This window comes from Galeopterus variegatus, unplaced genomic scaffold (assembly GCF_000696425.1).
Source record: "Galeopterus variegatus unplaced genomic scaffold, G_variegatus-3.0.2 Scaffold4218, whole genome shotgun sequence".
NCBI classification, from domain to species: domain Eukaryota; kingdom Metazoa; phylum Chordata; class Mammalia; order Dermoptera; family Cynocephalidae; genus Galeopterus; species Galeopterus variegatus.
In genome coordinates this window covers 52,329-65,425 of record NW_007730329.1, presented here as the reverse complement: position 1 = coordinate 65,425, position 13,097 = coordinate 52,329, and the positions used below count along the sequence as shown (strand labels likewise).

The following is a 13,097-nucleotide window of genomic DNA, read 5'->3' as shown; positions in this document are numbered from 1 at the left end:
TAATAATTTGATGCTACATTATCACAGCTTTGGCTAGTGGGAGCCCAGCAAACTGGCCCTTGTGTCCTTCTGATATGCCCACATCATTGTAGGCAGCATTCCTTACTTTCTGGCACAACAAGATGCTTCAATCTCATTTCTCTGAGGAACCCTAGTTCCTTTTAGTGGAGAATGATTATTAGAGAGCAAGATCCAGGTTCTAGGAGTGCTTATTGCTTCTGGTGTGTCTTTGCTTCTTGGCTCTCTCATAAAAAGATCAAGGTTATATATGTTATAGATAGCTAGATATACAGATATGCATACGAATAACAGTACATATTAATAAGTATACACATACATGTGCACATATACATGCATGTGTTCATATATATACATGTATTAGAAACCATGAATTTACACTTAAGAGTATCTTTCATCAGCAGAAGTTTTTAATTTTGAGGCCGAGCCCGTGGCGCTCTTGGGACAGTGCGGCGCTGGGAGCGCAGCAGCGCTCCCGCTGCGGGTTCGGATCCTATATAGGGATGACCGGTGCGCTCACAGTGCTCACTGGCTGAGCGCGATGCGGCCGGTCTCAAAAAGGACAAAAAAAAAAAAAAAAAAGAAGTTTTTAATTTTGATGTCTAATTCAGGCATCAGCAAACTTTTTCTATAAAGGACCAGATAGCAAATATGTTAGGCTTTGAGAACTAATATGGCCTTTGTTGCATACTCTTCTATTTTTTTCAAAACTCTTTAAAATATAAAAACTACTTTTTATTATTTCTTTCCTCCTAAATACTATGAGTTTTATTTGTTCTTCCCTTTATAGTTTCTTAAGGTAGAAACTTAGATCACTGATTTAAACCTTTCTTCATGTTTCAATTAGCTATTGGTGTGTATCAAACTACCCAAATCTCAATGGTCAAAACAGCAGTCATTTATTTTGCTCATGAATCTAAAATTTGGGCCAGGATCTGTAGGGAAGGCTTACATCTGCTTCATGCATTATCAGCTGGGCAGCACAGCGGTGGAAAGGAGGATCTACTTTCAAGCTTGCTTACTCACATGGCATGCAAATTAGTACTGGCCAGCAGCCAGGAGGTTGCTGGGCTGTAAGCTTGGGGATATTAGCTCCTTTCCATGTGGCCCGAGCTTCCTTAAAGCATGATGGGTTCCCAGGGCAAATGTTCCACGAGAGAAAGCCAAGTATAAGTTCTTTTGCCTTTTATAACCTATCCTTGGAAGTAATTTCCACTGTTATCTATTGATTAGAAGCTAGTCACTAAGGCTAGCCCATATTCAAGGGGATGCGATTTAAAGGGGTTTAGACTCATTCCCTCTTGATGAGGATAGTGTAAAAGAATTTGAAGACATGTTTAAAAATCACTACAATTATTTTCTCATATTGATATTTAAAACTATAAATTTCCCCCTAACTCTGCTTTAGATGCATCCCCCAAATTTTGGATGCATTGTGTTTTCATTATTATTCAGTTTGAAATATTTCCTAATTTCTGTTATGATTTCTTCCTTGTCTTGAAAATGTGCTACGTAATTACAGATATTAAGGGTTTTCTAGCTATCATATATCTCTGATTTCTAATTTAATTCCATGTGTTCAGAGAACACACTCTAAGATTTTAGTCTTTGGGAACTTGAGATTTATTTGGTGGCCTTCTCTGATATGCTCTATCTTGGTGAATGTTCCGTGTGCACGTGAAAAGAATGAGTGTCCTGCAACTGTTGGGTGAAGTGTTCTCTACATGACGAATCCAGTCAGTTCATAGCGTGCTCACATCTTCCCTAGGCCTTTACTGATTTTTGTTTAGTTCTGTCGGTTACTGGATATGTGCTAAATTCTTCTGCTGTGATTGTGGACTTGTCTGTTTCTCCTTTTAGTTCTGTCAGACTTTTCCTTCCTGGTGAATTGTTCATTTTCTTTCTTTATTTTTAATGGTTGCTTATTTATGTATTTATTTAAATTGACAAATAAAAAATTGTATATATTAGTTGTGTACAACATATTGTTTTGAAATACATATACATAGTGGAATGGCTAAATAGTGCTAATTAACATATGCATTACTTCACATACCATTTTTTTGTGGTGATAGCACTTAAAATCTACTTTCTTAACACTTTTCATGAACATAAAACATTGTTATTGTACAATAGATCTCTTGAACTTATGTCTCCTAACCGAAATTTTGTATTCTTTGACCAGCATCTCTTAAACCCCCACCCCCAATTCATTTTTTCTTATTATGTAATGTCTCTGTCTATCACTGGTAATACTCCTTTCCTTTAAGTCTACTTTCACTGGAATTAAAATAGCCACACTGGCTTTTTCTTGTTTACTGTTTGCATTACATATATTTTATCTTTTTCCTTTCTTTTACTTCCACTTTTCTTTGGCTTTAAAAATAAGTACATCTTTTTTAGACAGCATATAGTTTGATTTTATTTTAAAAATTCAGTTTGAGGGCCGACCCTGTGGCGCACTCAGGAGAGTGCAGCACTGGGAGTGCAGTGGCGCTCCCACCGCGGGTTTGGATCCGATGGCTGGTGCGCTCACTGGCTGAGCGCGGTGCGGATGACACCAAGCCACCAAGCCAAGGGTTGCGATCCCCTTACCGGTCACAAAAAAGACAAAAAAAAAAAAAAAATTCAGTTTGATAGTCTCTCCCTTTTAACTGGAGTGTTGTCTCTTTACTTCTAGTGTAGTTATTGGTATTGTTTGGTTATGTCTGTCATCTTGCTCTTTGTTTTCCATTTGTCGCGTTTTTTTCCCTCCTTTTCTGACTTTTCTTGGATTACTTGATGCTGTGGATCGGATGTCCCCCCAGAACTCAGTGAGGCTTAATCCCCACTGACAGTGTTAAGATAGTGGGAAATTTTTTTATGGTAATTGAAAGGTGGAGCCTTGAAGAGGTGAATAGATTATGAGGATTGTACCCTCATGTATTAGGGTACTCCAGAGAGACAGAACCAATGGAATATGTTATAAATATATGAGAGGGAATTTATTAGGGGAATTGGCTCACATGATTGTGAAGAGAAGTCCCACAATAGGCCATCTGCAAACTGGGTGTTGGTTGTGTGGCTCAGTCCAAGTCTGAAAGCCTCAAAACCAAGGAAGTTGATGGTATCCTTCGTGTATGTCTTATAACCCAAAAGCTGAAGAGTCTTGAGCTCTGATGTCCACGGACAGGAGAGAAGAGTGTATCCCAGCTCCTGCGGACAGAGAGAGAGCTTCACCTTTTTTCTACTTTTTTTGTTCTGTCTGGGCCCCCAGCAGATTGGAAGGTTCCCACCCACATTGAAGGCGGTTCTTTCCCATCCAGTCCGCTCAGGCTCTCATGCTAATCTCTGCTGGAAACACCCTCATGAACACACCTAAGAAGATATTTTTTTTTTGTTTGTTTGTTTGTTTTTGTCCTTTTTGAGACCGGCCGCACCGCACTCAGCCAGTGAGCGCACCGGCCATCCCTATATAGGATCTGAACCCGCGGCGGGAGCGCTGCTGCACTCCCAGCACCGCACTCTCCCGAGTGCGCCACGGGCTTGGCCCAGAAGATAGTTTTAACAGGCTTTTCAGCATTCCTTAATCTAATCACGTTGATACCTAGAATTAACCTTCATACCTCATGAATGGAATAATCTGTTGATGGTTTAATGGTGGTCATGGGCATGGTTCTGATGATTTTAAAAGGAGAGCATGTGAGAGGCGCTCTCTCTCTCTCTCTCTCTCTGCTAGCCATTTTGCCATGTGATACCTACTGTGTCACTGGTAAAGCCACCACCACCAAGGCCCTCACCAGATGTGTTTCCCAGACTTTGGACTTCCCAGCCTCTGAAACTATAAGCAATAAATATTATTTCTTTACAAATTACCCAGTTTCAGGTTTACTGTTATAAGCAACAAAAATGGACTAATATTCTGGAGTATTTTATACATTCTGTTTTTTCTTCTCTTTTGGCTTTTTATAGTTTTTTTACATGTGTTTTTTTAAATGTTTGTGTCCTTATCACAGTCTACTTTGAATTAATATCATACCACTTCACATAATGTGATATTCTTACAACACTATAATTCAGTTCACATCCCCTGCCATCCTTTGTTGTATTGTTGTGATATATTTAACTCTTGTATATGTTATAGACTTCATGATACATTGCTATTATTTTTGTTTTAATAGTTGTCTTAGTCCATTTTGTGCTGCCATAACAAAATAACTGAGGCTAGCTAGTTTATAAAGAACAGGAATTTATTTTCTCACTGTTCTCGAGGCTGGGAAATCCAAGTTCAAGGCACCAGCATTTGGCGTCTGATGGAGGCCTTCTTGCTGCAACCCCACAAGGCAGAAGGCAAAAGGGCAAGCTAGCCAAACACTGCCTGATGCCTCTGTTTTGAGGCCCTTCATCCCATTATTGAGGGAGAAGCACTCATTACCTAATTACCTCCAAAAGTGCCACCTCTTAGTACTGTCACATTGGTAATGCCTGAATTTTGGATGCAACACATGCAAACAATAACAATAGGTGAAATTTAAAGAATATAAGAAAGAAAACGTATTTTTTATTTATTTACATTTTATAATCTCCAGTGTTCTTCCTTCCTTTCTGTATATTTAATTTACATCTGATATCATTTCCCTTCAGCCTACAGACCTTCCTTTAGTATTTCTAGTATATTGGGTCTGCTGGCAACAAATTCTCTGACCTTTCATCTTTTGAAAATGTCTTTGCTTTGCTTTTATTGTATATTCAGGGAAAGATATTTCCCCATGTAAAGAATTCTTTGTTGCCAGTATGGTATTTTTTCTCATTAAAAATGTCATCCTGGCCAGCCCGGTGGCGCACTGCTATAGTGCGCCGCTTGGGAAGTGTGGCGGCGCTCCCGCCGAGGGTTTGGATCCCACATACAGACCGGTTCCCGCTCACTGGCTGAGCCAGGCGCGGGAGCAACACCGAGGGCTGCGATCCCCTTGCCGGTCCCAGTCTGGTACGGGGGTGACACTGAGGGTTGCGATCCGTTGCCGGACACGGAAAAAGACAAAAAAAAAAAAAAAAAAAATGTCATCCTACTCGCTCCTGGTGTCCATTGACTGATGAAAAGTCTCTTCTTATTTCCACTTTTGTTCTCCTAATTGTTTTCTTTCTCTGGCTTTTTTTTTTTAAGATTTTTATGATTGAGGGCCGAGCCCGTGGTGCACTCGGGAGAGTGCGGCGCTGGGAGTGCTGCAGCGCTCCCGCTGCGGGTTCGGATCCTATATAGGGATGACCGGTGTGTTCACAGCGCTCACTGGCTGAGCACGGTGTGGCCGGTCTCAAAAAGAAAAAAAAAAAAGGTTTTTATGCTTGATTTTCAGCAGTTTGACTATGAAGTGCCTAGGTGTCATTTGTATATTTATCCTTGGGGTCCACTAAGCTGACTGAATCTGTGGATTGATGTTTTCGGTCAAATTTGAAAATTTTCCAGCCAGTATATCTTCAAATATTTTTTCTTTCTATACCCTTTTCTCTCTTCTCTCCTTCTGGGACTTCAATTATGTACATTTTATGTTAGACCTTTGGATTCTGTTGTGCAGGTCATTGAGACTCTGTGCATTTTGTTTCAATTTTTTTTTTCTTCTGTGCTTTACTTTGGATGATTTCTATCAATTTACTATCTTCAGGTTTATTGACAGGATGGGGACTAAGGATTCAAAACAGGATGGAGAGTTGATCAAATCAGTGTGTTTATTAAAATAAAAAAAGCACCCTTCCCTAACTGAAATCTGGCTCTACCCCAAGTCCTCAATCTTCTTGGTTGACTTTAATATCTACTGGATATTAACCACAAACCACTTTGGCCTCCCAATTCTATGACCTTCTTATCTTCATTGACTTCCCGCTGTGCTCCTGTGTTGTGTACTCCTCCCCCCCAAGTCACACCTAGTCACTGTGTGGACCTAGTCACTGTCTGAAATCACTTTACCTAAAACACAGTATTTCAACTCTCTGAACACATCTTCCTGTCATTTAAGCTTGTTTTTGCATCTACTCCATAATGACTGGTTTTCTTCTCTACCAAAATCTATGTACTGACCCCTTTCTTCATTCCCAATCCATCAGTCCTTTTTATTCTTGACTTAGCTTTTATTCGATAGTCCATCGTTATAATAACATTCTTGCCACTACCTACAGCTCCCTTTCCCTTCTATCGTTTTAGCACTCCTTTGGTAAAGACCCCAACCCTGGATGAAACCTACTGTTGCTTCTTCTGTGGCTGAGCACAGAATCATTGTACACTGTTTGCTACTGTGCTTATAAGATCCACAAATTAAAGGACCTTCAGTATTGCTCAGCATTCGTGTTTCTCCAGTCAACATGCCTTATCATTCTTAGCAATGACTGTTTTAAATCTTCTCCATATTCCTCAAACCTTCTACATTTTCCTTCCTCCGAGCAGATGATCTTTCCTCATACTTCATTGAGACAATTGAAGCCCTAAAAAGAATTTCCCCTCAATTTCCCACTACCTCCCCCACCAAAACCACAAAAAACCCCACAAACGCTGTTCTCTCCTTTTCTCTTATTAGTAGGAAAAGGGACACCTCTTATAAGACCTCCAACTATGTTTGGGTCCTTTCTCCTTTCACAGTCTCAGGAATTGCCTGCTTCTCTAGTCAGCATGGCCAATTGCTCCCTCTGAGCTGGACCCTTCTGATCAACACACATAGAGGAAGGTATGCAAAACAAAACCCAGAAATCTTGACTTCACATCCCCCCATCTCCCACCCTCTCAGTCTCTCCTCCCTTTTAGAGCTAAACTTTTCAAAAGTCATCTATACTTGCTTTTTGCTCAGCTCCCGTTACTTCTCAGTACTCCAATTTGAATTCTGCTGTCTTACCATTTTGTTTGTTTTCTTAGGCATCCTGTATCTTTACCTCTTTTTATATATTTTGTATCAATCCTGATAGTATCAGATCTGCAAACTTTTGCTTTTAAATTTACAAAAGTTAAAAAGATATTGAGGACTGGCCAGTTAGCTCAGTTGGTTAGAACACGGTGTTGTTAACACCAAGGTTAAGGGTTCAGATCTACATACTGGCCAGGTACCAAAAAAAAAAAAAAAAGGTATGGATAATATCCACTGCTGATGAAGGTGTGTAAAAACCGGACCTCTCCTACGCTGTTGGTGGGATTGTAAATTGACTCAGTTTTTTTAACGGGTCTTTGTAGTATAGGGGCCAACGGAATACTTCCTCTTTATCCCTGAAGGTTCACTAATAAAAATCACTGAAAAATTTAGATTAATATGAAGAAAAGGCATAACAAATTTTATTATTTTAATGTGCTGGGAGGGGGCAATGCATGGGGGAATCACAAGAGAGTGATTTCCCAATTTTCCAGTGGGGTCCAGAAGTTTGTATACTAATTTTCAAAGGGAAGAGGGCAGGTGGGGAATGTAGACAATTATTTTGAGGGATAGTAAATCATTATTAGGGGGTGAGACTGAGAGGCAGACGTAATTTTGTAAGAGGAGCTGTCCAGGTGTGCTGCCCTCCCGGTCTGTCCAGTCCTTCTAAGGATTGTTCTTCCCAGGTCATCTGAGGAGATTCCTAGGAAGGGAAGAGGGGATCTTAAGACCATTGCATTTCATTTGGAAAGCTCTTTGAGATGAGTAAATTATAGAGAAAGTCCTTCTCTGTGCTTGGGTTAAGGGGAACAAGACAAAGTTAGGGGGACCTTGATTCTGAGACTTATTTCTGAGGCCTTTTAATTTTCAAAGCAATATTTTGGGAACAGTTTTCTGCACCAACAGTAGTATCTATTAAAAGAATGTCTATATCATTTGACCAAGTAATAATACTTCTAGGAACCTCTCCTGCTTAAATACTCATGGGTGTTCTTAAAGATTCGTGTATAAGCATGTTTATTAGATGGTTGTTTATAGTATGGAAAAATTAGAAACAACCTAAATGTCTGCCAATAGGAATAATGGTTAAACAATGCTATACTCATACTATGTAATACTATAGTGAAAAAAAAAATGAAGTTGAGGTATATGGAGAGCACTCTAAACATGTTGCTGAAACACAAAATCAAGTTACAGAACAGTAGGAATAGTATGATTTTACTTAGTTTAAAAAAAAGCATATATAGAGCTACAATGTGTGAGGGTACTTCAAAAAAATCATGGAAATATTTGTATTATCTTTAATTCTATTTTTCCATGAACTTCTTGAAGTACCCTCATATATGTATAAGTACTGCATTTTTCAAAAGGTTTGGAAGTGTGTTCACCAAACTTCTAACTTTGTTTACCCTTAGGACATAAATGGAATTGGGAAATGGTGGGAGTGCTAAAGCAGGATTTTCATTGTTAAATCCTGCTCTCATTTATTTTTTTACAATTAACATGTATTTAGATGTTATATATTTAAGAACACATGTTTTCCAAGGGATGTCTGATATTTTGTTAAAGGGGGAGTGTCTCTAGCACTGTGAGAATACTTTGTCAGCTCAAAAATGCCATAGAAGTGGCTTGTGCCATGCTTTTTCTTGTGTTTCCTTTCTTCTGACTCCATTAAAAATAAAGCATATTTTTATGCATACTAATAATATACTTGTAAATGTCTGCAGGTAGAATTTTAAAATATTCTTATTTTATGATTATAAAATCTTTAACATATTTTAAAGAGGAATTTTCTGACATTATAAATTTGAATATTATTATTTTTTCTTTTTTTTATTGAAGCATAGTTGATTGTACATACCTGTGGGATACAGAGTTGAATCTCAATACATGTGTGCAATATGTGATGGTGAAATCAGAATAATTAGTATATTCGACCTTATATAACGTAATAATTTGTTTTTTGGCCCTTTACCAATTTCTCACTAACTCCCACTCTCCCTTGACCACCTCTGATAACTTCAGTTCTGTTCTCTCCTTTTGAAAGTTCAGTGTATTATTGTGCTTGTTGTATCTTTTTTTCTTTGTTATTTAGCTCCCACTGGAATATTGTTAAGGAATTAGTGAGTCTGAAACTTCTTTTGGGTTATTAAATGCTGTCCTCGAATCATCACAGTGATTCTCAACACTTTTGTCAGAGGAGTGGGAGAAGGTCATGGGAACAGCCATCATCTATTGAGTGCCTGCTGGACCTGCAAAAAGGCCCAATGTTTTCATACACTAATTTACTACACCTTCTTCCAGCTCAGAATTGCAAAATAACTTGACTGAGGTTTCACAGAAATAAGTGGGGAGCAGAAATTTGAGCCCAAGTCTCTGCGACCTAAGGCCCATGTTCTGCTTTATTTAAAACTATACAACTAATATATAAATAGATTCTCATTGTAAGTACTTCAGAAAACAGATATAGCAAAAACGTTAAACCCACCGTTTTTATAGAACCTTCTTCTACCCCACCTCTCTCTTAAGAGGTAATGACGGTTCATTAGTTTGGTGTATCTTTCCAGATCTTCGTGTGTGTTTTTGTGTGTGTGTGCACGCATGCACTTCCATACATATTTGTGTACATTAAGTTCTAAAAAACAAAAACATTAAAAAAATGAATTCATACACTACATAATATTGTCCATGTCTGTTCTGTTTGCCTCCTTTTAAAAAAAGGTTTTTCCTTCCTGAACTCCAAGACTTTTGTATATCAAACAAATTCATTATTAAGAAATAATTTCCTCATTTGTATTAAAAGGTGTTACTGTGATTGCTGAGCAGGATGAAATAACTAGTATTAACCCACTGAGTTTTATAATTCTTGCTAAAAGCAAAACATCATGGTATTTTGTTTCCTTTTGTGACCTCACCTTTAGTAATTGCAATTTATGTTAGATTTTCTAAACAAAGAAAATGGCTCTTGAAGGCCCTTCCCTACTCTGAGATCCCTTAAGGGGTAGTCTTTGGGGATGTCACGGTGTCATGCTGTGGACTCAGAAGATGTTAGGGCAGAATGGAGCTGGAGTGGCTGGGCTTCTCTGTCTAGGATAGACATGGGGGGTTTGCATTTCTCCCATCATTTTCAGTTTGAAACCTCTCCCAGCAATCTGAGACAGACTTGTGTCAGTATTTAGGAGATTCGTTCTTTTCACCAGGCTGGGTTTCCATAATGGCAGAGGCAGTGAAATCCCACCACATTATGGAGGCTTCACATGCTGCCAGAACCCTGGCTAATTTAGACCGAGAGACTGTACAGGAAAAATACCAGGACGGTGTGTACGTGCTGCATCCCCAGTGTCGAGCAAGGTAAGAAAGCAGAAGAGTTGCTTTGCCCCTTTGGGAACGTAAAGCCCAGAGGGCTTAAATTTTTAATTTATTTGTGCATAATTTAGATAAGTTAAATACCTTATAAGTAAATTGTATACCTTATTTACTGAAACAATTTGTCCATAACAATGTCAGAAGATTGAAGGTTGTTGTGAAAGCGTGCTAACTAGCTAAATTATCAGGGTTACTTTATAAAAGTCAGGTTGCTTTCACCTTTTGTAACGTGTTGCACTTGTAATGCATGCCTTTGTTTCAAAGCATTTTCACTTAGATTTGACTTAATGACTGATTTGGATTGTAGAAGTCAGTCTGAATAGGAAGGAGATAGGACGTTGTTGAATGCAGACAACCAAATTAGCCTAAGCCTAGAATGCAAGGGACTGGAGAACGTTTATGCTAGATAAAAAAATCATGCATTGGAAGGAATAAATTGTAATAAATGTGACTCATGTTTCTTCTAAGGTTATTTCTGGTCACTATTTCCAGTTGTGTCATTGCTGAGACATTAAATATAAAAAGGACCACAGTGAAAAAATTACATATTTCACTGATTCTCATAGTGTAGTGTATTAGTCTCTGTTGCTTATAACAAAATACACGGAACTGGGTAATTTGTAAGAAAACGAAATTTATTGCTTACAGTTCAGAGTCTGGGAAGTCCACAGTCCAGGGGACACATCTGGTAAGGGTCTTGGTGGTGGCAACAGTGACCCAGGGGTCTCACATGGCAGAAAATGGTGGAGCAGAGAGAGACTAACCTCTCATGTGTTCTTCTTTTAAAGCCCTCAGAACCATGCCCCTGACCACCATAATTAATCCATTCACTAAAGCACAGTCCTCCAATCTAATCACTTCTTCAAGGCTCCACTTTTCAATTACCATAGTAGGATTTCCCACCCTCTTAACAGTCACAGTGGGGACCAAGCTACTAATAGATAATACTTGGGCAACACAATTCATATCAGGTAGTTTTAAAAAAATACTTCAGAAAATAGCAAAAACTTTTTTTAGATTTGGAAAATGGATTGCCTGGTTAATACCAATTTATAAGTAAAATATATGGTAATGGATTTTATAGTGTGTTGCATAATTGTGTGTGTACTATAGTTTGCAACTGATATACTATCTACAATTTTTAATAATATCATATCCAAGGAAAAGTTCACTTTAAAATCTCATTTGTTCTATTCTGATGAACATTATTTATTTTTCTTAATCAATTTTTGAAAAGCTCTTTAATGCATACTGACTTTGAAACTATGTTAAAATATTCTTATTTAATTTCTTAAGTATTTTTATTGATTTGTGGAATATTCTCATGGAATTCTTTACAGAGTAATCAATGACATCTGTCACTTGATTGATCACTAAGGTCATTACAAGTGTATGTGATTAGTCTGCCTGGCTAGGTAGGTCTCCATTTTTTATAAAGAGAGCAGTGAGCATGCTCCGTGTATGTCTTTCCCAAAACTGCTTCTAAGATTCCTCAGCAAACCTGTGCTTCTAAAGCTTGTCTTAATTAAGTTTTATTTTGTGTCCCAAAAGCCTACTAAAGCACCATCCACAGAGAATGCTGTGTAGAGTCTTATCAGAGCAATAATGCATTTATTCTGCTTCTTTTTAAAACTCTCTCCCCTCTTAGTCAGCCCATTAAAGCAGATGTCCTTTTTATTCATGGCCTTATGGGAGCAGCATTTAAAACATGGCGCCAGCAAGACAGTGAGCAGATGTTAACCGAAAAGGCTTTGGGAGATGAAGACAGGTACACAACATGTTGGCCCAAGGTAAGGAAGTATTTGACTCTGGCAGGCCACCATTATCACGACACACTGCAGTGTCACTGGCTGTGGGGGCCCTCATTGTGGCTTATTTTTCTCTCTTTACTGGGATGTTTTTTCCATGCAGTTCTTCTTTCCTTTACGGACACTTGTAGCATGTTGCATTAACAGCTGGGCTTGTTACCCTGTGCTGTGTAATTTCTGTTTAGAATGCAGTCTATGATTCTATAAGAGTGTGCTGTTAAGTAAAAAACAGAGGCAAAAGCCAGTAATAGTTCACTTTCTTTGAAACATAATACAAAAAATAAGGTATCATAATTATACTTGTAATAGCTAATTTTATGTTCTTAATAATTATAAAAATAGACTTTGAAGAAGTAATTCTACTTTGCATTTTTTTGATATTATTTCTTCCAAGGATCTGAAATGAATTTATTAATTGGAGTTAATCTAAAGCTCATTTAAAATTAATGCTGCAGGTGGCTGGTTATCTCAGTTGGTTAGAGCTTGGTGCTGATAACACCAAGGTCCAGGTTTGAATCCCTCTACTGGCCAGCCATCAAAAAAATAAAACAGAATAAAATAAAATAAATGCTGCATCTATGTGTGAATAGTTTCCAGGGCATTGTTCAACTACTACTTCTTTACTTTCACAAAAGCTTATCAAGTGGAAAGAACAGTTTGCACTTTCTGGTGACACCCAAGTACGGAGATGACGATAGACGCGGGGTTCATAGAGACAGAACTGTTACTGTTATTAGTGTCTCTGAATTCACAGGTCCAGAATCTAACCATCAGCCTGTACTATCTGTCTTGAGATAGTAGCTTTCTACTAAATGCTTTCAAAAAGCCAATTTGAGGGCTGGCCCGGTGGCGCACTGGATAAGTGCGCCACTTGGGAAGCGCGGCGGCGCTCCCGCCCGAGGGTTCGGATCCCACATACGGACCGGTTCCCGCTCACTGGCTGAGCGAGGCACGGGAGCAGCGCCGAGGGTTGCGATCCCGTTGCCGGTCCCCGGTCCGGCACGGGGGCCGCACTGAGGGTGGGGGGCCGCTGCCGGGC

At 38.8% G+C, this 13,097-nt stretch overlaps 1 protein-coding gene across 5 annotated transcripts in view; it reads left to right on the top strand.

Annotated features, from left to right (window-relative positions):
- SERAC1 (serine active site containing 1) overlaps nucleotides 1–13,097 on the top strand; it is a 59,970-nt gene that overhangs the window by 39,701 nt on the left and 7,172 nt on the right. For all 5 annotated transcript variants that reach the window (XM_008587018.1, XM_008587019.1, XM_008587017.1 and 2 more), the window contains 2 exons: nucleotides 10,085–10,235; nucleotides 11,899–12,040. In XM_008587018.1, coding sequence (XP_008585240.1) covers nucleotides 10,085–10,235; nucleotides 11,899–12,040 — 293 coding nt within the window. The remainder of the gene's footprint in view (nucleotides 1–10,084; nucleotides 10,236–11,898; nucleotides 12,041–13,097) is intronic.